Source organism: Trachymyrmex cornetzi, unplaced genomic scaffold, assembly GCF_001594075.2.
Source record: "Trachymyrmex cornetzi isolate Tcor2-1 unplaced genomic scaffold, Tcor1.1 scaffold302, whole genome shotgun sequence".
Taxonomy (NCBI): Eukaryota; Metazoa; Arthropoda; class Insecta; order Hymenoptera; family Formicidae; genus Trachymyrmex; species Trachymyrmex cornetzi.
The window spans coordinates 89,497-111,774 of record NW_017297714.1 but is presented as its reverse complement, the minus strand read 5'-3'; the positions used below and the strand labels follow the sequence as shown (position 1 = coordinate 111,774).

The following is a 22,278-nucleotide window of genomic DNA, read 5'->3' as shown; positions in this document are numbered from 1 at the left end:
GGAATACTTTTTAAATAACTTTTTGTGCAAACGAGACACATTTCATCATCTGTTTCATTCGAGAATGAAGAATTTAGATTATTCAGAATATTTATGTATAAATGTTCATAAACATATATAATTTATTATATTATGTATGTTTGTACATATTTATACGTATTCATGCATGAAAAATTTCTTATACATGTAATTTAACTATTATTGCATATTTTTATTACTTATTAAAATTCATTAAAACTACAAAAATTATTGTATTATAGATGTATTTAAAATAAAAAAGAATACTCTCTAAATTCTTTCGAGTAAAATTTCAAAAAGAGTGAAAATATGTATGGCTATGTATGGAACAGAATGAGATCGCCCTGGTAAAATAGTTGATAGAGAACGATTGGAAACGATATGATTTTTATCAATTTGTATCGTTTTCTATAAGTTTATATCATTTTCTATCGTTGACCTCGCGAGAGCATCGATTGATCGGATATGAATCCTATCGTATTTTATCGGATTTTATAAGATTTGTACAAGATTCCTATAAAATCTGATTCAAATTAGTGAGTTTACAAATTTAAAATTTACCTTATTCAAAACGATAGGATTTTTCTATCGTTCTTTATCAACGTCTTTATCAGGGCGTAGCGAGTTACAGGTTTTCTAACCTAACAAACTTTAACGATTAATATTTCGATTCGCAAGGCAGAACAATGCTTTTTTTGCTAAATTCGTTCGTTTCGAGCAAAAATACGTTAAATGAGCCTAGTTTTATCGAGATTGGACGTGAGGGAACCAAACTTATAACATTTACCACTGAGGTAAATCTCTTTAGAAGAATGAAATATTGCCATTCTTTTTCAAGAAGTGAAACATTTTTACTCTTTTTCAAAACTGACTGTATTTGTACTCTTTTATAGTGAGATTTAATTCCAAGAAGTTTAAGAATAAGTACTATCAGAGTCGTCACTAAATTAGCCATATAGCCCCGTGTTGTGGTTAGCTTATTAGCCCCGACCATTAACATTATACGAAAACAAAGACAGATAAACAAAAAAAATCTGTTGGACTTTATTAATAGCGTTTTCTTTTGGGATACACTGGGTGCAGTCTCACACCGCACCAGTTGCGTGTAAGCGCTACACCCAGCTACAGTGCCTGCTACACTACACTAGAGTGGTGCACACCATGGTGTACACTGTATCATTATTGTGCTAAAACCCTGTTCCCGCTTGACTTTTATTTTCAAATTTTAAATGTCACACTGGTTCTACACGGTCTCTTTGAGATGGTGTAGCAAAATCCCACTTCGTGCTTAAAATTTGCACTACACCGTAGCTACGGAAACACGGTACACTGTCTGAGTGTTGCACTAGTGAGCGATAGTGCAGCCAAGAGAAAACGCTATAAGTAAAAACTACACTTACTATCTAAATGGAAATCAAATATCTCAGACAATTATATACGATTGTAGAACAAAAACTTTAAGAATAAAAATATTTACTTACTCTACGATTTTTTTTAAATTGTAGCGTAATTTCTAACACAGACATGTCCGTCTCGAGATCTCACAGAGATCTCACTCTAGACTGAGCGACAGTCGCCACTGCGTGTTCAGACTTCAGACACGTTTATGCGTGCCTCGCGCGATTTATTTATTTGTTATGAGTAGACTCGATTATCCTACTTACCCCTATAGTTTACTGATCCCGGTCTCCCCTACTTGAATTTCCTAATTATTTTGATAATCTAACAAAATTATTTTTAGATCTGTATAATCTAGCTGTGAATACTTCACCAAAAAATTATCCTTGTCATCTATAAACTAAATATTTCATTTTCAATGAAAAAGATATACTTATCATTTATATTAAGTCTCACTTCTTTCTTTAAGAAAACAATTCATTATTTTCTAATAATACATTTGCAATTGTATTTTCTAAACTTCTTCGATTACGCAAACGTATAATATTTTTTCGGTTTATATTTCACAGTCCTTAGCGCTTCGTACCGGATGTTGAAATACAAAATACCGTGAACTGTGTTTTTACTTCAGCATCAATGATACCCGCAGCGCGGAATTATTCATCGAAGACTTAAAAGACACTTTTATTCGACGGTCGCGTTGAATTTTGTGCATCACTCGCACTGGCAAAAAACCATCATCGAGCTGACCTTTTCACGCGGCAAATGTTAAACGATCGGCAAAAATTGCACTGTGTTTCTTTTGCAAACTGGCACTCTGGAAACGTCAATTGCTGGCGAGGCGGTCTTTAAACGTACAGTCACAAAATATAAATTGAGTGAAATACATATCATTAATCATCTGTAAACTTCATTTCGAATTTGCACATATTTAATTCATAATTCGGGCGATTTAATAAATATTGTGCTAATATCGAAATCAAATGTAATTGAATATGAAGATTATCATGGTTCATTAGGCGCGACCTGATTACAACGCGTGTATAAATTTTGATGTAATCGTATTGAAAATAATTACGCCATATTATAAATAAATATTATAAATAAAAGAAGAGAAAACGAATATTTTTATATCAAATATACTGTCTTTTTGTAATTGTCAAAATAAATTAATAAATTAATTTTTGTACTCAAAGCTCCAAAACATTTATCCGAGTATATGAGTACGCTATCGGTTTTTCTACAATATTTGTTAATTGAAATTTAAATAATCAACAAACAATGCATTTGTTGACAATTAGTTCACGATCGAAAATTGTCTATATCAAGATTTAGACAAAATTATTTATATCAAGATTTTTACGACATAACATATCATACAACACTTTTGAAAAATACATAATAATATGTAGTTATCGTAATATTTCATGCACAAAAGAATTATTGTGATATCATTTTAAAAGAAACTTATACAAATGTTTTGCTTTTTATCCATTTTTGTGTTAATTTTTAATATAATATAACTTCTTACATTTTTATTTTCTTCGTGTATTTTTATTATCTTCGCTATTAATAAATATTAAAATTAAATTTATGGAATCCTTCAATAATATGTCATATTAAAGCATTGTGATTATAGAGATTTCTTCTTGATTAAATTTTAGATTGCATAAGCTACATGAAATTAAAAAAATGCTATATGTTAAACATAAATAAATACATATAAATAGAAATTATACATATCTATATATAATATATAGCATTCTGTATATTATATCTATAATATACAGAAAATAGTAAATAGTACATGTCTTATATCAAAATGTTAAACTTTAAAATACTTGAAAGTTTGTTAAACTTTAACGTTTTCGAAGATTTTAAAGCTATTATACTTCCAAAAACTTTAATTTTAACGTTATCAAAATATGATAATACGCGTGTAAAAAAATTTACTATAACAGAAAATAACATTCTATTCTGTTTTCGATAAAACTTTATTGTCACATTCCCCTCTCTCTCTCTTTTTCTCTTTATCTTTTTTTCTCCATATTATACTATAGATATATTAAATGTGTAATGACAATGTAATGTAATGTAATGAATTTAATAAACATTTTCAGAGCTGGAGAAGCGGCCGCAGCCGCAGCCGCCTCGGAGCTCTGAGGAGCTGGAGGATCTGCACAAGCTGCTGCACTTCCCCGAGGAGGTGGCGCTCAGGTTGACGGAAAGTGAGTACCAACTGTTCTACCAGGTACCACCGCACGAGTACCTAAGGCACGTGGCACAGGATCAAACCACGTTGCAGAAACCACCTGCCAGGCCACCCCCGTCGCCGAGTCGCAGCTGCAGCAACCCCAGCACCACCAACAGCTCGACCCAAACCGAGGACGAAACGTCCTGGCCTGTTGCCACGGTGTACTCCACCGTGCAAATCCTCATTGATCGCTTTAATGAGGTACATTAATTCTTTCTGCATTTGCATTTTTTAAAGGCACATAGATATGTCTTTTGATTACGATTACGAAATGCTACGGACGGGTTCTCTAGATTACTGTTTCTAATCAACAAAGCGTTATTACTATTTTATGTGAATAAGAAGAAAAATAATTGTACCGAAGATGATAATAGACGTGAATCAACCTCCATCGTGGAGGAAAAAGCCAAGAAACCTCTCGGTTTTCAGTCCCGTGGAAACCCTCATCAGCCGCTTTTAATGAGGTATCCACTCCTTCAGCGACTTTCCGTACGTTTTCGCCAGACACTTTCACCCACTTTACTCGCACATGTACACACACATATATGTATACACGTACAAATATCACCTGACCTCGCTTAGTCGTTTCCGCCACCCCTACTGCCATTTCCCACTCTAAATCTTCGCTCAAGGTTGGAAACATTGGATTCTCTACCCCTCCGTTTTCCACATTGTTCTCTTTATCATCGTGTTAAACAGGAGCCTCGGATAGCGTTGGAAAATTCTGGTCATTTCTTATGAATAACTGCAATGTTCCGCAATTATCTTATAATAGGATAACTTCCATTTTGTTACACAAAATGTAAAACTCGATTTGCGAAGCATAAATAAAAGTCGGTAATGTAAGAGAGCAACTTATCTTTCATCTTTTCGATTAAATATAAAAAAGTCAATAATAGCTAAAATATGAGATCTATTAGGTTTATTAATTATTAATTATGAGATGTTTGGAACATTGTGAATGTTTAATGTTTCAATTGATATACTTTTTGTGTCACTTTTACATCGCTAAACATATCACATCCGTATTTGGCAAGTTTTCTTCCAAGTTTAGTTCCAAACTTCCATCATTTTACTGATAATAAATGTGATAAATCTCATATATCTTACCAACTTTTTTGTATTAAATAAAAAAGATGAAATATTAGTCGTTCTACAGGAATAAATGAAATTACATTATAAACAAATTATAATTAGAGTCCGACCGAAACTTTTGTCGAAACTGAACCGAAACACTCGACTACATGTCAATTCCAATCGAAACCTTATGTATAGACATGCTCATATATCATATATTTTTTCTTCATATTATAATTTATTGAAACAATAATTAAATTTCAGCTGAAATCGAAAACCGAAATTTCGGTTGTGTGTCAATTTTGACCAAAGAATATAAGTATTTCTTCTTCATAAACATCGTAATTTAATTATTGAAACAATAATTACATATATTAAAATTAATTATGAAGAATTTATGAATATGGTTTCAGTCAAAACTGACACGTAATGAGCGTTCATTTTCAGTTTCGGTAAAAGTTTCGGTCGGACCCGAATTATAATTATAAGAATAAATTCTGTATAGACTTGTCTCTCTCTCTCTCTCAGAAACATACATTGTGGCTTTCGACGACATCGAAATCTGCATTCTAGTTGATATACGTAAAGAACGTTGGCGATTTACAAATGAAGTAATCATTAATCGTGTTTGTGTTAATCAGGTAAGCTCATGGGCTACCCACGCGATCAGCAGCTGTGCCACGGTAGAAGAACGGCAGGCAGTGCTGTCCTGTCTTCTACGCGTCGCGCTAACCTGTTGGAATACCGGAAACTTTAATTCGGCTATGGAGATAATTGCCGGTCTGAAGTAAGTACCCATAATGCTTGTCGTAAACGCGAATGACGGCGCCAAGTCCCGCTACTTAAAAGGTCAATCCTTGAATTGGTGCCTTCCACTTCTTGTAAGCGCACCCGCTTTATTACTGTCCATAAGTCAAGTAACCCGCATTGTTTCTAAGTACGAAAGTCGTAATATAATTTCTTAGTCCTGCCGCAAAATTACGAAAGCCCATCCATCTTCATCCACCATAAGCATCTAACCGCAGAGCAAAGTTGTTGTCAGCACCAATAGATCATTACGAAAGACAACCGCAGCACGTATCTCGTCGGTTTCGAGTTTCGATCGGATTAGAGACTTAGCTGCCGCCGTCGCTACTAGTGCTGCCTCTATGTACGCGTAACTATAATTTTGTATCATTACAATTATATAATCGGCTAATCTTACAGATTAACGAATTAGAATTACTAGAGAACTTAAACAAACTACATTTACTCGTTGAATAAGCCAATTTGGTATTCTTAGTCTGCATGTGTAGAACTTTTACATGATGACGTCAAGTCATTAGTCATATTTGACAGATATTTTATACATACACATTATTTTATGAGAAAAAAAATGTGTATTTTCAATAAAGTTTAAATGAAAAAAATTAGAAATTTATACAAATCGCGAAAATAGTCTCGTACATCCCAGTAGGGATTTGTGAATTGTATAATCCCCAACGAGATTGCGACACTAATCCGAACTCAAGGCTTCCTTGAAACTTTCCTCGTGTTTGTTGCATGACATTGCGACTTCCAAGGTCGTGCTTACACAATTAATCTTCATCTGTTGGAATAAAGGACTCTTGAAATTATATTTCTCTACATACAGACAATGGAGTTCGAGCTTTTATTCGAGTTTATTATTCCGAACACGAAAGATACTTTTAAATATTTATACGTATATCGAACTTCGCTACTATATAAACTATGAATAAAAACCATAGAAAATAAAGAATGTTTAACCTCAAAAGTATCTTTGATCGATCACAAATTATCAATTAAAGAAACTTTGTACTTAGTTTATCTTGTCATGATGATCATTGATCATTTATGCAAAGTCAGATAAAACCTATTAAAAGTGCATTCAAAGTGATTTAGCCTCATAAATAAGAATTAAATATCCTTGGAGTAAAAAAATATATTAGAACAATTATTTTTTGCGTAAAACAAGATTAATAACACGCAAATGAATTCAAGAGAATCAGTATAAAATTATAAATAGTATATATACATATATGTGTGTGTGTGAGTGTAGATTATATTTACATGTATAAATAGTCTATACTATATATACATGTAAATATATATGTATATATAGTATATATAGTCTATATAAAGAGTTTTATAAATTTATGTTTTTAAACATAATATTTTAATAAATTATAAAAGTGCACTCTAGAGAGTTCAAAATATTATAGCTTAATACTCAATTAAAGATTGACTTCAGAGATCAACTCTACAAATTGTTTTAAAAGATATACAAAAGCGTCATGATAAAATTGTTTATTGTGATTGAAAATGAAAAGATATATTGAAAATATACATATATTTGCATTGCAATTCTGACACTTGTTTTTATATTACAGTTTAATTTTAATTGTATAAGTATTCAATTATGTGTATATAAATACTAACAAAATTTTAAATTTTAATTTGTTTCATTTTTTAAAGATTTATGACATTCAAAGGTATAATCAATGAACAAATTTATAAGACTAACGTATGATTAATTAATCAAGTTATAGAAAAATGTAAGGATTTGAGCTGGATATTCTCATCGCAATAGGATATTTAAAAATATGTTTCAAGAAAAATCTCTATATTAAAGAAAATTTCATTTTGAATCTGATTATATTTTAATATAATTTGTTTAATTAATTTGATTGATTTCAAGTTTGTCAAAATGTACGTTAAGACAGGTGTTTTATTTTATTAACGTAAGTAAAGAAATCGAAGACGATTTAACTGTCACGTAATCGAATATGATGTTACGTCTCAAAGTTTTATCGATAAAAACTTCGCGATATCTCCGAGAATCGAATTAAACTGTACTTAATGCGATTACACAAGAGGATTTCTTTGCGTCGGATTCGTATCACAAGTAGCAACCGAAGAAACATTTCCTCTCCAATAACAGATCGAAGACTATTCAACAATAAATATCAAGTCTTTGTATCTTCCGTGATTAGACCTCATTGGACAAGATCCAATTTTGACAATAGAGATTTAAATCTTTGGAAAATAATACTTTTCAAACGTAGAAAGATCTTTGACATTTTCGCGGTCGCATATCTGGAATTTGCGACGAGTGAGAGATCAAAGATGCTTTGTCCACTTGTCAGGCTTTCAAACGATCGTGACAGTCAGGATTCGACTACAGATTTTCCGTGAAGATGCTTTCATCTCAAAAGAAGAATGGTTATTAGGGTCGAGTAAGTGTCCTTCAAACGATCTGTGCGAATTTGACTTGAAGAGAGAACTAAAACACTAATTGCTCTCTCTGAATATTGTCTTTGTTAGATTTCGATCGTGTCATCTTTTTTCGATGTCAAGTGCATCGTTAAAATTAAGTATTATATATATTACCTCAATTACCATATTTTATTAATAATCGAAAATATACCAATTTTGAATTTGATTTCTCGTATTGCTTCAATTTATTTAATTTTGAATAATAGTATTGTCACTTCCTCTCACACAAAAATAACATTACTACACCTAACTTATATACATAAATCTTTAAACTTGAACAAAAAATAATCATTGCATGTAATTTCTTTATGTATTTCTGCTAAATACGTTGCAAGAATGCTTAGTTTTCAAATAGGAAATCGGAAAACGCTCGCCAGTTGATTGAAATATTTATACTAGATTCCCTCTACTATGGCTAAGGCATAAACGTTATGCGCGGTAACGACCTGCTTCCTGGCGTGTTTCTGCTTCTTCGTCTTGTTGTCTCATGCATCTTGAGATAACATCCAGTGTATTACCATAAAACTACAAAACAAGAAACGCGTACACTATTTGCTAATTATAAAATGGATCTGCAATTTACATGTGTAAATTGATTATGTTAATTACGTAAACGATTGTTGCCAATAAATTGTAGATAATTAATGAGAATTACTATTGTTTATATTTAAAAAAATGACGATTGTTTTAATGTCAGAATTTTCAATTATAAACTTTTAAAGAATTGTAACAAGTTAAAAAAATGAGAGATTCATATTATTAAAGTTAATTCTTTTTATTATTGTACTCTTAAACCTGACAATAATAATTAAACTTCAAAATAATTTAAAATAAGATAAGACTATTGGATATTTTAATATTTTTAATCCACCAAAACCAAAAAATGGTAATAAATCATAAAATTATCAGACAAATCAAGATCCTAAACTCGTCAAAAAAATATGCCATAAGAAAAAATATAGGATACATTATTCATATATAGAATTGGACAAAATACAAATGCAACATTCACTTCATGTCAGATGACTAAGTGATTAAATCGAGAATTCCAATTCTTTTGAAAAACTCAGACAAGTCTAATGTATATTAAATACAGAGATATATCTTGTTGTAGGATCCCTATCGCGTGTCTTATTACAAGACAGAGTGGCTTCCGTGGTACTTTGCTTTATTAAGAGCTTCTCGTGAAAGTTTTATCGAGTGCCACGACACGTAGCTCATTCTGCGAATGTCTCTCGACTCGATGCTCTACCCATTTCCCGAAACGATTCACAATGGCGTAATCGCATTATTTCACGAGTTCTTTCGGGACTGCGACCTCTTTCAACTCGATCCCTCGCGAGGGAGTGGGATAATTTTCCGTTGAAAAGTAATTCGAGTAATGAATGTGTGTCATTAATTTTCACAGAGATCAAGGAGTACGACGGCGATTCGCGCGTTATTCGCCCGTAAAATCGTTTTCTTTCCTGTTTGATAATTAATTCTTTCTCGACACAAGAGAAAGAAAGAACTCAAAAAGAAAAACATAAAGCGGTATTTACATGATGGACTCTTAATGTATCAAGGAACAATTCGCAACATTTTTACATCGTGGCTGTGAAAGAAATTGACAACGTGGAAAATTTGATTTTCAACTGCCGTATATATACCATTTGCTGAAATCAAAGTGGTATGACTTTTGTATCAAAATTTTGCCTGTAAATTTGTTTACGAGTGAAATAACACAAATTTCTCGTTTGCATTTCGGTTCTAATTTACGTCTTTGCTGTGATATACGGTATGAAAGCATTCTATTGGCTATCTATCCACTTGCAAAAAGCTGACGCTGATTGACTTAATACTGTTGTTTGTGCCTCGAGGAAGAAAAAATAAAAAAAGATTTTCGCATGAGGTACGGATTCTTTGTAATCTACCAGACGTCTAAAAAGGAGAATACTTTATTAAAGGATTTCTTGCCAACTTGAAAACTACGTTGAAAATCTCTACTTGGAAGTCCTGATCGATGTTCCACGTGCACATTTAAATAGGGAAAAACGTCTCCGAGAATATCTCAGAAACTTATTCTCATAGAGGGGAGGAAATATGAAGTAGAAAAGGATCTAACTTCACTTCCGCTTGAAGAGTTCAAGATTGACTTCCCCCTTTCTGCCTCTACCGTTGACTTCCGCGTCTCTGCTCCTATCATTGAAAAAATTATTAATCGATCTTTGTACTGTGGTATTGCTGTAATTTTTAACGCGTAGTGCAAATAAAATACATTATATATTCAAATCGATAGCAACCAACTCTAATCAAAAAGCCATAAGTATCGCCCATTTGATCGATGACTCGGAAAATGATGGGGGAAATCGTATCGGCGAACGTAATATCGCTTATTTGTAGGAGAAATTTTCTGTTTACATTCTACTCTGCTAATCCGCCATTTGGTTATCGTTTTCGTCCTTCTCGCGGATAACGACACTCGTCATTAACCGCCCATGCTCTTCTTTTTATGTTCCGCGAAACGAATGAATTTCGCCATAAGTGGCACAGCGGAGAACCTTTACCGCCTGTTCCCATCGGAAATCCCCAACGTAGAAATAAAATACTTTTTATTGCCAAGACTGTAAAGTTAGACACCGTCCTCTTGTACTCGTCCCGCGAATGAGAGGATAAAAGTTTCGTGCGGGAATATCGTTTCTAGAACGACCGTTGGGCGTTGTGCCTGCTGACGTCTCACACACTCGGAAACATTCTCAGCTAAAGCATTCGGAGCTAACTGGTTGTACTATGGAGAATACTGAAAGAGGTAGATAATTAACGCTCTAATGGTAAACGTTTCATGATTTTAACGACCATTAGAACACGAAACAGAGGAAACATATTTGCAAGAAGCGTGAACACGGCTGTTTCATGCAGATATCGGCGACTACCAACTCAATTTAATCGTATAAATATAAATTGCATCTTGCTGCGTTCACGACGCTAAATTGTAATTATTTATCCAACTTTTTCTCGTATCTCTAAACCTTTCACATTTCGCACGTTAAAAATGTAAGAAAATTTAAAAGATATTAAATTTCTAATCACTAAACAATTTTTCCATTTATGGAAAGAATAAATGTGTGTAACTTTAAGTCTAATTTTGAATTTATTTAAATAAATATTTTAGATTTTTTTTAGAGCATTGTCCAATGTCCTATTTCTCAAAAAATTCAGATCTTAAAAGGTTAAATGAACTCATAATATTAAATTATGTAACTGTGTTTCAGAGACAGAAATTTCATGTTTTATCTATACTAAAATACTGCTTTCCAAAAATTTGCTTTCCAAATTAATTTGATATTTGAGTCCACGCCTTTAACATTAGCAGCTTCTGAAATTTACTTTAGTTAAAATTAAGCTAAATAATTCTGCACGTAGAGTAAATCGCCATATAAAGTTAGTGTACACGGTTAAGATATTAGTAGGAATTACCAAATGTTACTTCAATTTAGATTATTACATTAAAGTATTAAATCCTCTTTTAAGTACATAACACCTTTAATCTTTTGACTTAAAGTTTATTTAATAAATTATATTTACTCATTTCGTAATCACTCAATTAACCTTAGTACACGATTATTTTCCGGTCCTTTACTACATATGATGAATCGTTTGTATCCCAAATTAATTTCATCACTTTCTTATATGAAAATTATTAAGCGATTCTTACATATACTTTAACATTGTTAGAAAGTAGTTGTAAACCTAGATAGCACAAAGAGTTCAAAAAGAATTCAGTGATATGTCATCAATTCTGAATTCATTTTCAAATGCAAAATGAATTCTTTTTCTGAAAAGAATTCTTGTTACATCTGAAAATGAGCTCAGAATTAATGACATTTGACTGAATTCTTTTTGAATTCTTTTAAACTCTCTATGCTATCCGGGAAGTGTTTCCAGTATTTAAAAAAAAAGAAATACGCGGGACGTGAAAGACTCAGGGTGCGGTCCACTTGACACTATAAATGTTTCGAAGCTTTTGATTGACCAATCGGGAGAAAGAATTTTACTAATTGACCAATCAAAAAATATTTCGAAGCTTTTATAATATCAAGTGGACCGTAGCCTCAATCATGTGTACTAGAGATTAAAATAAAAATATAACTGAAATTATTAATCACTAAAAAGAGTACTATTGAAACATTATTAGTTATCAGAAGAGTATTAGAGAATACTAAAATAGTATTAACCTCTCAATACTCTAAACGCGTCGCCGCGCATTGCTTGGGAAGCGCACATTAACTTGAAGAGTGCGAATTTCTGTCGTCAGCGGTTTACTTCTTAATTACGTATATCCGAAGAAGTATGTCTACCTCGTCTAATCGCGAACGAATATTGCTTACGTTGCAGATCCAACAAGCTGAAGCCAATTTGGCAAGAACGAGGCATGAACGAGCGCATCCCGGTCATGGAGTATCTCTCCTCTGCCCTTTTGTCTTCCGAATACGAACATGCGCTTGCTCGCGCTCTCGCGATGCCGGAATGCCCGGTAGTACCATTCTTCGGGGCTTTCCTGCGCGAGCTGCGGGAAGTTATCGCGTGCGATATAAAGGTAAACATGAAAAGCGCCATTACTATCGCTCATACGATATCATGTTTTTTGTTTAGACTTTGAATTTCTAAGAAAATGCTTGCATGTGTAGAATTGATTGTTTCACGTCGTTAAATAGAGATTAAATTGGCATTTCATTTATATTTCACCATGTGAACACTGTTAAATATTACACATCAGCGCCCGCTTCTTCGCCTTCTCTCAACTCTACTCTGGAGTATTATCCCTGTCTACTATGAAGATCACTGTCAACGTGAGATAAGAGCCAAAATATGTACGTGTGTCGAGTGGAAGACTGGTTATTTAGATAGGATAATGTAACTTAACATTTCGTCAAGTAAGTCTATCTCTCTAACTGATGTTTAAGCGTGTGGAACACGATAGAACGAGAGAAAAGCTAAGTCGGGGAGAAAGCCCATAAGTAATTGAACGCTTTCGCGTTTTGGCAAACAGCCAAAGAAGTTCACTGGTGATATCCAACATGTCTCTCATGATCGCATCACGAAACAGGCTTGCCGAGAGTAATCGAGGGAAAGACGGTCAGTGACACGGTAAATCTACTTTGTTCTTTCAACAACAGCTGCATGTTTAACAGATAGCGAGAAGTTTGGCGTTGCGGCAAATTTATTTGAAGAAGGAAAACCTTAATAAGAAATTAGAGCAAATAAAAAACTTATGTCAAGACTTAGAAATGCGCATCCAAGTTTACGAAAGTTTTACCCAAGAAGACTATCTGATACTGAATGCCGGAGTAAAAACGCATTAAATCAGGAAAATTAAATCTTCCAGGTACATTCTTAACATAAATTTATTCATGGAATATAATTGTTTGTCAACTTCACACAAACTGTTACAATCGACGTGAGAAATCAGATTAATCCTTGGGAATTGTGGAAGAGGAACAGTTTGCGTTTCAAACAGTATCATTTCGAGCGCAAACGCCGGGAACTGGGCATCGAAATTCTTCTATGAAGTTTCACGAAGAATAGCAGCGTAGCAGAAGAGTACCGAAGCGAAGTCTGCGCCGTAAAAGCGACAAGGAAAGGGGTTTCTATCGGCCTCCAGCAGCTACGATGGTTGTAGGCCGGCGGAAACTACTTGCTCTTGTCGCTAACGATCGTCATCGGGGAATAAAACGGCGTCTTCCTTGCTTTTTACAGTTTTTACAGCGTCACGTTATTTGATGTTTAAGAGCATGTTCGAAAGACCGCAACGAAAATCAGTGCTTCTAAGAGCGGCTCTTTTGAAACTCAAATTGCACGACAAAATCCACAAAGTCGCCGGTCATTAAAACCAAGCACGTGATCAGCACCACGAATTTGTAATTAGACTCTCTCTCTCTCTCTCTCTCGGTTCACGTGGAATAGCATCACGAAGTCGCGACGTGAAGCGTTTATTTCGAGAAAGGGAAACAAGAATGTGTACATGTGTGTGAATGAACTTTGTAACATTTATTAAAATAAAACTCATTGTTATATAATTTCTGTTAGAATTCAAGATAGAAATCTGTTTATAATTTGATGTACATATAATACAAAAAATATTTGTAAATTTAGAATAAAATATACATTAAAATAAATATATACATGAAAATACATCATTCTGTGAATTCTAACGAGAATTATGTATTATTTGAAGATGGCTTAAATAAATACAGTATTTATTTGTGTAATTTTTAGTTAATTATATTAATTAATAATCTCACTACATACGTTTAATGTTACGTAGTGATATACGTACATTCAATGTTTAAGTTATATACAATATTTTAATGTCTATTTTATATTTAAGTTTTATCTATATTCGCAATCACCATGTTAGGCAAATAAAACTGTAATCGGTCAGAATAAAAGATATAGTATATGCCATAAAAAGATATTATCTACTTTAATGTACTAATAACAAACTTGTTGATTATATTCAAAATAAATGTATACATGAATATATAACGTAAATTCGAAGAAATTTTTCATAATTGTGCATATCGTTGATGGAAGACATACAATTTCTAGGGCGTAAGATTAATCAGTGTGCGATATGATCATTTACGTCCCGAGCGTTCATATCTCCCGGGTGTCGATGGCTAATTATATTCAAATGAATTCGACATCAACTGACATTACGGGAGCAAAATAAACGATATGCTTTGCCTTGAGATTATCGAAGACGCGACTTAGTAGGTATATCATTAACACTGTCCCTTTCGCTCAATCCTTCTCTCTCTCTCACTCACTCTCTCTCTCTCTCTCTCTCTCTCTCTCCCCTCCCCTCCCCCCCCTCTCTCTCTCTAGAAGGTATAATCTGCCAAACCAAATGTATCCACGATGCGGATGTCGCGGCTTGCAAATGGAATTCCTAATCGGTATCGGTACGGGCGCACGGGATGTGCCAGGCACTTAGTCTGCGATATGCGTCATTCTGTTATCTCGAGTGTTGCTAGTCGCCCCCTCATCGGCACGTATTTCCTTTAGGATACATTTCCGTGAAGGAGGGGGAGGAAGAGGAAGGATAACGAAGTTAAGCAAACGCAAAAGTCGCTTCGTTCGTTCGGCATCACGTCTGCCACGGATGGTTCCAAGCTTTAAACTCCGAAAGACCGAATATTACTATCGCTTTCTACGTTGTCGTATTTCCTGTGTCTACATCATTACTTCTACACCGTTCCTTCAAATTAAAACATTTAAATTAAATCTGAGATTTAATTAAAAGTATAAAAAAATATTTGGAATGTATATTAGACTGTACATGCAAGTTAAATAACTAAAAAATAGGAGAACAACTTTCATCCGTTTTTAAATGTAAAGAATTGATCTGAATAAACCTACTTACTTTTAATTTAAAGAGTTTTTTTTTATAAAAAGATAATTTTTATAAAAAATAATGTCCTGTTTTAGAACAAACAAGGACTAAATTAACATCTTTCGCCTTTAAAGTAAATCTTTCGCCTTTACTTAAAATAAAATTTTTATGAGTTGTGTTCCCCAAGATATTTTCAATCCTTCTTCAACTGTTAATTCTCTCGTTTTGTTTGCTTTGCCCGTTTGCCGACAGTTCTAGTTTCGATTAAAAATGATATCGTATTCCATCATGTGATAAATTGATGTCACCGACTTCACGAGAGCGTTAAATTAATGTCTGAACATAATTTCTTTTTCACGAATAGCTCAATCAAGATATATCCAAATTTTTCTGCCGGTAAACATGTTCACGCGTATTTCAGCACGTTTGCAATTTGGATAGCACGACTTAGGATGCCGTCTGACGGTGGGTCGATCGGTGTGTAACACGGCGCGATAAAATGAAACAGCGTTACCTTATGACGCTGCGTCGTGGAACGACCGTTCAATATATATCCATGCGATAGATTAAGGTTATCGGATAACAGTTAATTATAAGCCGCATTAAAGTTCTTGCTACTAGGGCACCTCTAGCTTACGGATAGACGAGCTTTCAAGTGATTATTTGTATATATAATTTGCATTAACGCGACTTAAGAACTTTGCTACAAAAACTAAAGACGAAATTTTAAAATATTTTGTTAATTCTAATATATATATATACATAATATCTCGAGTCGAAATTTTGCTCCTACTTTGAACCTTAATTTTAGAACGTATGTAGACTCTAGAGATTTATAATAAATTTCTAACCTAAAAAAAATTAACAATAATAATGAAGGACTCTTGATAATAATACAAAATAAATATAATAATTGGGCATATAAGAGTCAATACATAATTAAATTATATATTAAAAAACGAAATATTGCATGTTTCGGTCTTAATATTAGACCCTCTACAGATTTTTTTTCTAATCTAATGAATTGAGTTCTTACGTTGGCAATTATTGCAAAATGTCCTATTTTTAGGTTTAAAAGAAGTTTTCTAAATAAAAAAACTGTAAATTAAATAATATTAAAAGAGGCCCTATTTGATTGTTCAAGTATCAAAACAGGTTTATAAAGTTTAATCGAGGTTGAAAGGGATTCAAAGTAGGATTAAAATATCGACTCGGGATATTTTTATACGTACACTTCTGATAGTAATTATAGCCACAATACACAAGAAAATGTCATAAGCACAATTTGACTCATTTAATATACTATTTGATTCATTAATTAAATTACTTCACATCCTTACACTTTGTAGAAACGTAAAAATGTACTGGCAAAGAAATTTCACGAGAAATTAAAAATGAAACCACGATTTTTCCATTTTCTCAGTGCTACCAGCCACTTACATTTACGAGACTGCCGAGAGATTTACACTTGTGAGAGAGCTCTTTATATGTCACAAGTCATTAACAGACTTAAAGGGCTATCCAATATTCCTGTTGATGAACACGGCAGAGTGTATTTCGAGGTTGCGTTTCGAGAGCAAGCCGTAAACTATTGATTCCAATTTCGAAAGCCAAGTTCCTCTTCGAGAAACAAAGGCAACTTCGTTACTCGGATTATCGAATCTACATCCTCGAAATTGACCATCTTGTCACAAACAATGTATTCTTTCGAGGTGTTATTACGCATGGAATGACGTAATATACCCGAAACAACAGCTGACAGTATTTTATTTCTTCTGAATTTTCATGGTCTATCAATAATGTTACGTCGGAAATGGTACCAATTAATTTATATGCATTATACTCCGTATTATTTAAGATAACGTTTTATTTATATTATTTGTCATATATTTTGTGATCTCATAAAGTGTCTGTCTCGCATGCAAATCGCTTTAATAAGCAAATCGAATTATCGTGTTTCTCTTTTCATTCGTTTGATGTGTCGTTTTGTATTTAGTTTTACAATTCTAATTATGTATTTGTCAATGTTACGTTATACTACATGAAATTAAAGGCTAATTCCATTATTGTCACTTTGAACAGACCGTTAAAATTTCAAGGAATTTCTATTTTTCCTAAAAAAACTTCTTTTGTTTTTATTTTCTCGTAGTAAAATCGCATAATAAAATAAACAAAAATATGTAGGGTAAAAACAGGGATTATGGAATAGCTTTTTTTAAATTAACATTGCTCTGATATAAATGCATATGAAGACTTTAAATTTACACAGAACTCTTGAGGAATATGTTAGCTACAACATCCAATAAATGAAAGTCGCCAAAATTTAAGTCCAACGTCAATATTAACAAAAAAGTCAAAAATGAGAAAATGGGGGGTCTAAAAAATGGGATGTAATATGGAATACCGATTAAATTTTGACCATAGTAATAAATAACACAATAAATAAAGTCCAAATTTGTTTATTTATATAAACTGATCAAGAAAAATAGAAAACTGTTCAATTTTTATTGTACAATAACACAGAAAATATAATAGCATCATTACGAACGTTATTACGCATGGATAAATAAAAAATCGCAAATAAGCTGATAAATCGCAAATAAGCTGATATAGAATACATGCTGTAGTCTAACCTAACCTAATCTGATCACGAATAAGTTGCTACATGCATGGAATCTATTCCATATTCTCAACTCTCGATGTATTCCACATTACTTGCATGTCATATGACAAATAAAGTCTTTCCGTAACAATAAACAAGTATGAAATAGCAATTAATCTGCATAATATTGTTCATGCAACATTATTAAAAGCGTCTGTACAATATAAGCATTAAAAAAACTTACCTTCAGTTTGTGAGAACACTTTTTAGAAAAAGCTGCCGGATTTTCTGATGTAACGAAAATGAATAAATGTTAATTATAGCAAAACGGTTGGTCGGACCGAGTCCATTGTTTGTTATGACATGTTTGGTAACAGTTGCAATAACTTTCAGCGATTGCCGCCAGATTGCAATGTTTTATTTAAAAAATAAGCCACTATTCCATATTAGTAGCCCTATGCCATAATCCCTGATTTTACCCTACCTTTTAAAACTAAATATTTGGAACAAAGTGACAATTAGGAAGTTTCTAAAACTAAATATTGTACGTCAAACTTACAATTAGAGAGTAAATAGAATAAAACGAATTAAACACTTTCAAAAAAATACCTGCTAAATTGGGGGTGGCTTTTTTTATAATATTTATTTTTACAAATTGTATTCCTTTTTCATGCTAATAAAAATAAAGAGTTATTTCTACAATAAAATGTTTAATTCATTTTGCTCTGTCCGTGTTTATTATAAAATAACAGTTATTTAGCTTCAGCAATTTTCCGATTTTCGTATATCTGAAAAAAATATATTATGAAAATAGAAACCATTTATTCTGAATATAGCGTATATCGCATTTTTATTATTACTTTATTTATTCTGAATTACATTGTATAATTATTGAATCACAGCATGAAGTAGATCGAGGCTTTTCCATAATACAGATACAATATCTTGTATAACAAACTTAACTGCGATTCTTAAAGAGTATCGTTGGCTCGGCATGTTTCAGCCTCAGCCCGAGTTCAAGGAAAATCGCGAGTCACCACGTGTTAGCATTAAGGAGAGCGAACCTCAAGAACACGTGCCTTCCTCTGCGCCGGTCGCCAGAATTGCCGTCGAGAGTAACACAGAGACGCCGTCGGGATGGAGTTCAAGGAGCGGCTGCTTGAATAAACCGGAGAACCCCATCACACCAGTCCACGATACAAATTCCGTTCTCGACAAAGTCGCGCTCTTTCACAAGGTAAGACATATTCAATCAATGAGCATGAACTATGTAAAAATCGAGCAATCTTAATGAACACTTTTAACTTCACGTTAACTACGCTTTACATAATACAAGCAAGAAATAGATGTTTGAAAATAATTTGTTTGCTTGAAATAATTAGTGTAAGCCCGCTTTAAATAATCTTCGCACCAAAATTCAATTTATAATTCTATATGCTATATAATAAGAAAAATATTTAAAAAATTAAAATGCACATGCATAAAATATATGTATATAGAAATATACGACATATAAAATTATAAAATAGAATTCTGTTCTGCAATCTGACGTGAGAGAATTGAATTTATAATTTTATAAGCGATGTAACAAGAAAAACATTTGAAAAATTTAAATGCACATGTATAACACACATGTATGTATATAAAAATATACGACATATATGAAAGTATAATTAGAATTCTGCAATCTGATATAAATTGTATTGTATTTATATAGAGAAGATTCCTCGACTGTTGTCTAGAGATGTTTCTTTCTTTCAATGTATCCTAAATATGTATCCTAAACAGTTCGAGGTTTAATTTAACAAAGGATAATTTTTTTAAGCATCGACATGCTCGTGGCAGAGACGCGATTACTGGTTCTCTTCATCGCACCCTGAGCGTTCACACGACCGCAATTGAGCAAACCTACATGGCGGAGGAATGCGACGAGAATGACTATCATCTTGATTTAGACTCCTACAAACCCGTGCAGCCGCTCAAGATCGACCACGGAGTCGCTTTGTTTCCCGTTGCCGCGCCACACACTGGCATGGATCTTCATCTTCTGCAGGTATGTTGCGCTACATTCTGTAGACAGATGTACGTCTCATACGGAAATGTAGATATTGTATCGAAATGAGAATCTCGCGCCGTGTCAATTTTACGCAACAATTATGATAATATAAGCGACATTTTCACGAGTCTGTATACATGTTTGATATGTACAGGCTGGTACCACTATAATTTTTATTTTAAAGACAGATATGAACTTCAACACAATTTAAAAAGAATGACACAAGATAAATATTTTCCCCAAATAATCATTAAAAGTTCTCTTAAACTTCATCCAGCTGTTATCTGCCTCAAGTGTTATCCTAAGAAAAAAAACCGTTCTCAAAGTTCACAAAGTAAACCAATTTCTTTTTTGTCATACACACTTACTGAAAAAGATAAAATTAAAAAATTAAAATTTTTGATAAAATTGAAAATAATAATCATAAAAGATAATACTTGGTCACATGATCTGTTTAGAGTGCATGGAAAATGTCTGTGTTCAGACTTAATTAGCATAATTAGTAATATTGCGAAAGTTTACAGAACGTAATTACCGTTCTACAATAATAACGCATAACGTTCACTCTCTATGTTGCATTCGGATTACTTTATTGCAACACACATACATAGAGATAGATAGAGAGGTAGACAAATATAGATAAAAGAAGAAAGAGAGAGAGAGAGAGAGAGAGAGAGAGAGAGAGAGAGAGAGAAAGATAAACACAGCATTTTGAGATCGTCGCGATGTTTTGGGATTGAGAGACATTGCATCACATAACGAAACTGCCAATTGTATACGTGACATCGCGATGCTGCGCGTGGAGTGCATCGTAAATATTGGACTCGCAGGATTTGTTGCACAATGCCATGCGACGCCAGGACGTTTTTGATCCTGACGTTATAAACCACAGTGAGAGAGAAATTAGAGATGTGTGATTTTTTGCTATCCATGCCACATGGTAATGAATGTTAATCAATAATACTAGTAATTACAAATATATAAATGGCGTTGAATATAATTCACAATGCACTTCGTCAAAGAATATTATCACAATGATAATGAATTACAAAAGAATTATTGTACCAAAATAAGATAGTTAGAAAAATATCTAATCGTAAATATTTTTCTAACGTTAGTTTTAAGAGACATATTAAATTTAAAACTCATCATTAAAGTCCTTTTACTTTTAGATGGACATTGCTGTGTGTTGAAATCCTCTAATTAACTTACAGTTATCTCTCTTTATATAAAAACACTTAATAAATAATTCGAATTTTATTTCAAGGCAAAGTACTATAGAATGTAAATATTTTATGCAACGTCTTTTTAAACTGTCATTTTTCAGAGAAACAACACAAAATAATTGTATATAGTATATACGTATACATGGTATTAAAAAAAATATTTACATTGTTAAACTCATAATGTCAAATTACATCCAATTTGAGTATTTTTAATCATTTCTATAAGTCGCCACTGTTTCTACTCAATACGTCGTTAATTTAACTAAAACAATGGTTAATTTAATTAAATAATTTAACTTGAGAAAATGTATTTTTTATTCAAATCTAGTGTTATCTCATTTACTAATATCTTAATATAGACGTTTGCGTTGAAACTAACCAGAAATAGATTAATTTATGTTGTGACGCACATGAAAATTAAAAATAACAAAATCATTTAACTTAAGGAATTGGGTTACCATTGATGTATCACAGAGTGCAAAGTTTTAAATCTTTCTTGTTTCAGTCAAAATGAATAATGGTTTTACTCTATCGAGTCGGTAAGCTTCAATATGAGAATTTAATGTATCATAATGGGAGAAACAACATCCGAAATGCTAAGGTTCAAGTACCGTGAGGGGAAAGACAATACCGTATTCAAGAGAGTTCTTTTATCTCTCAAGAGTGGGTGCGATTATTTAAACAGAACGCTATAACATTTGTTATTCATAATTATGGCTAACGAGAAATTCAACTAAATTTATTTTAACATCTTTGTGTATTATAATTTTTAGCATCACATTTAAATAAACGCCTAGAAATTAAAAAACTGTCATCGCTAAAAATAATTATCTTGGATGTGAAATATTATGTAAATGAAAGATATGACATTTTATTTAGGTATAATTAATGAAGATTGTAGCGCTACGTATAAATCCTGTATATTAATCGACTGAGAGCCAAGATTTTTTAATAAGTAAAAATAATTTAAGATATAATTCAAACTCTGTCTCTCCC

At 32.7% G+C, this 22,278-nt stretch overlaps 1 protein-coding gene across 1 annotated transcript in view; it reads left to right on the top strand.

The window, feature by feature from the left end:
* Nucleotides 1-3,540: 3,540 nt before the first annotated feature.
* Nucleotides 3,541-22,278, top strand: part of LOC108762499 (1-phosphatidylinositol 4,5-bisphosphate phosphodiesterase epsilon-1) — a 34,326-nt gene continuing 15,588 nt past the window's right edge. Inside the window, exons 1-5 of the mRNA XM_018509527.1 lie at nucleotides 3,541-3,871; nucleotides 5,389-5,534; nucleotides 12,398-12,599; nucleotides 19,004-19,237; nucleotides 19,826-20,053. Of these exons, the coding sequence (XP_018365029.1) occupies nucleotides 5,512-5,534; nucleotides 12,398-12,599; nucleotides 19,004-19,237; nucleotides 19,826-20,053 (687 nt within the window). The 5' untranslated portion in view covers nucleotides 3,541-3,871; nucleotides 5,389-5,511. The remainder of the gene's footprint in view (nucleotides 3,872-5,388; nucleotides 5,535-12,397; nucleotides 12,600-19,003; nucleotides 19,238-19,825; nucleotides 20,054-22,278) is intronic.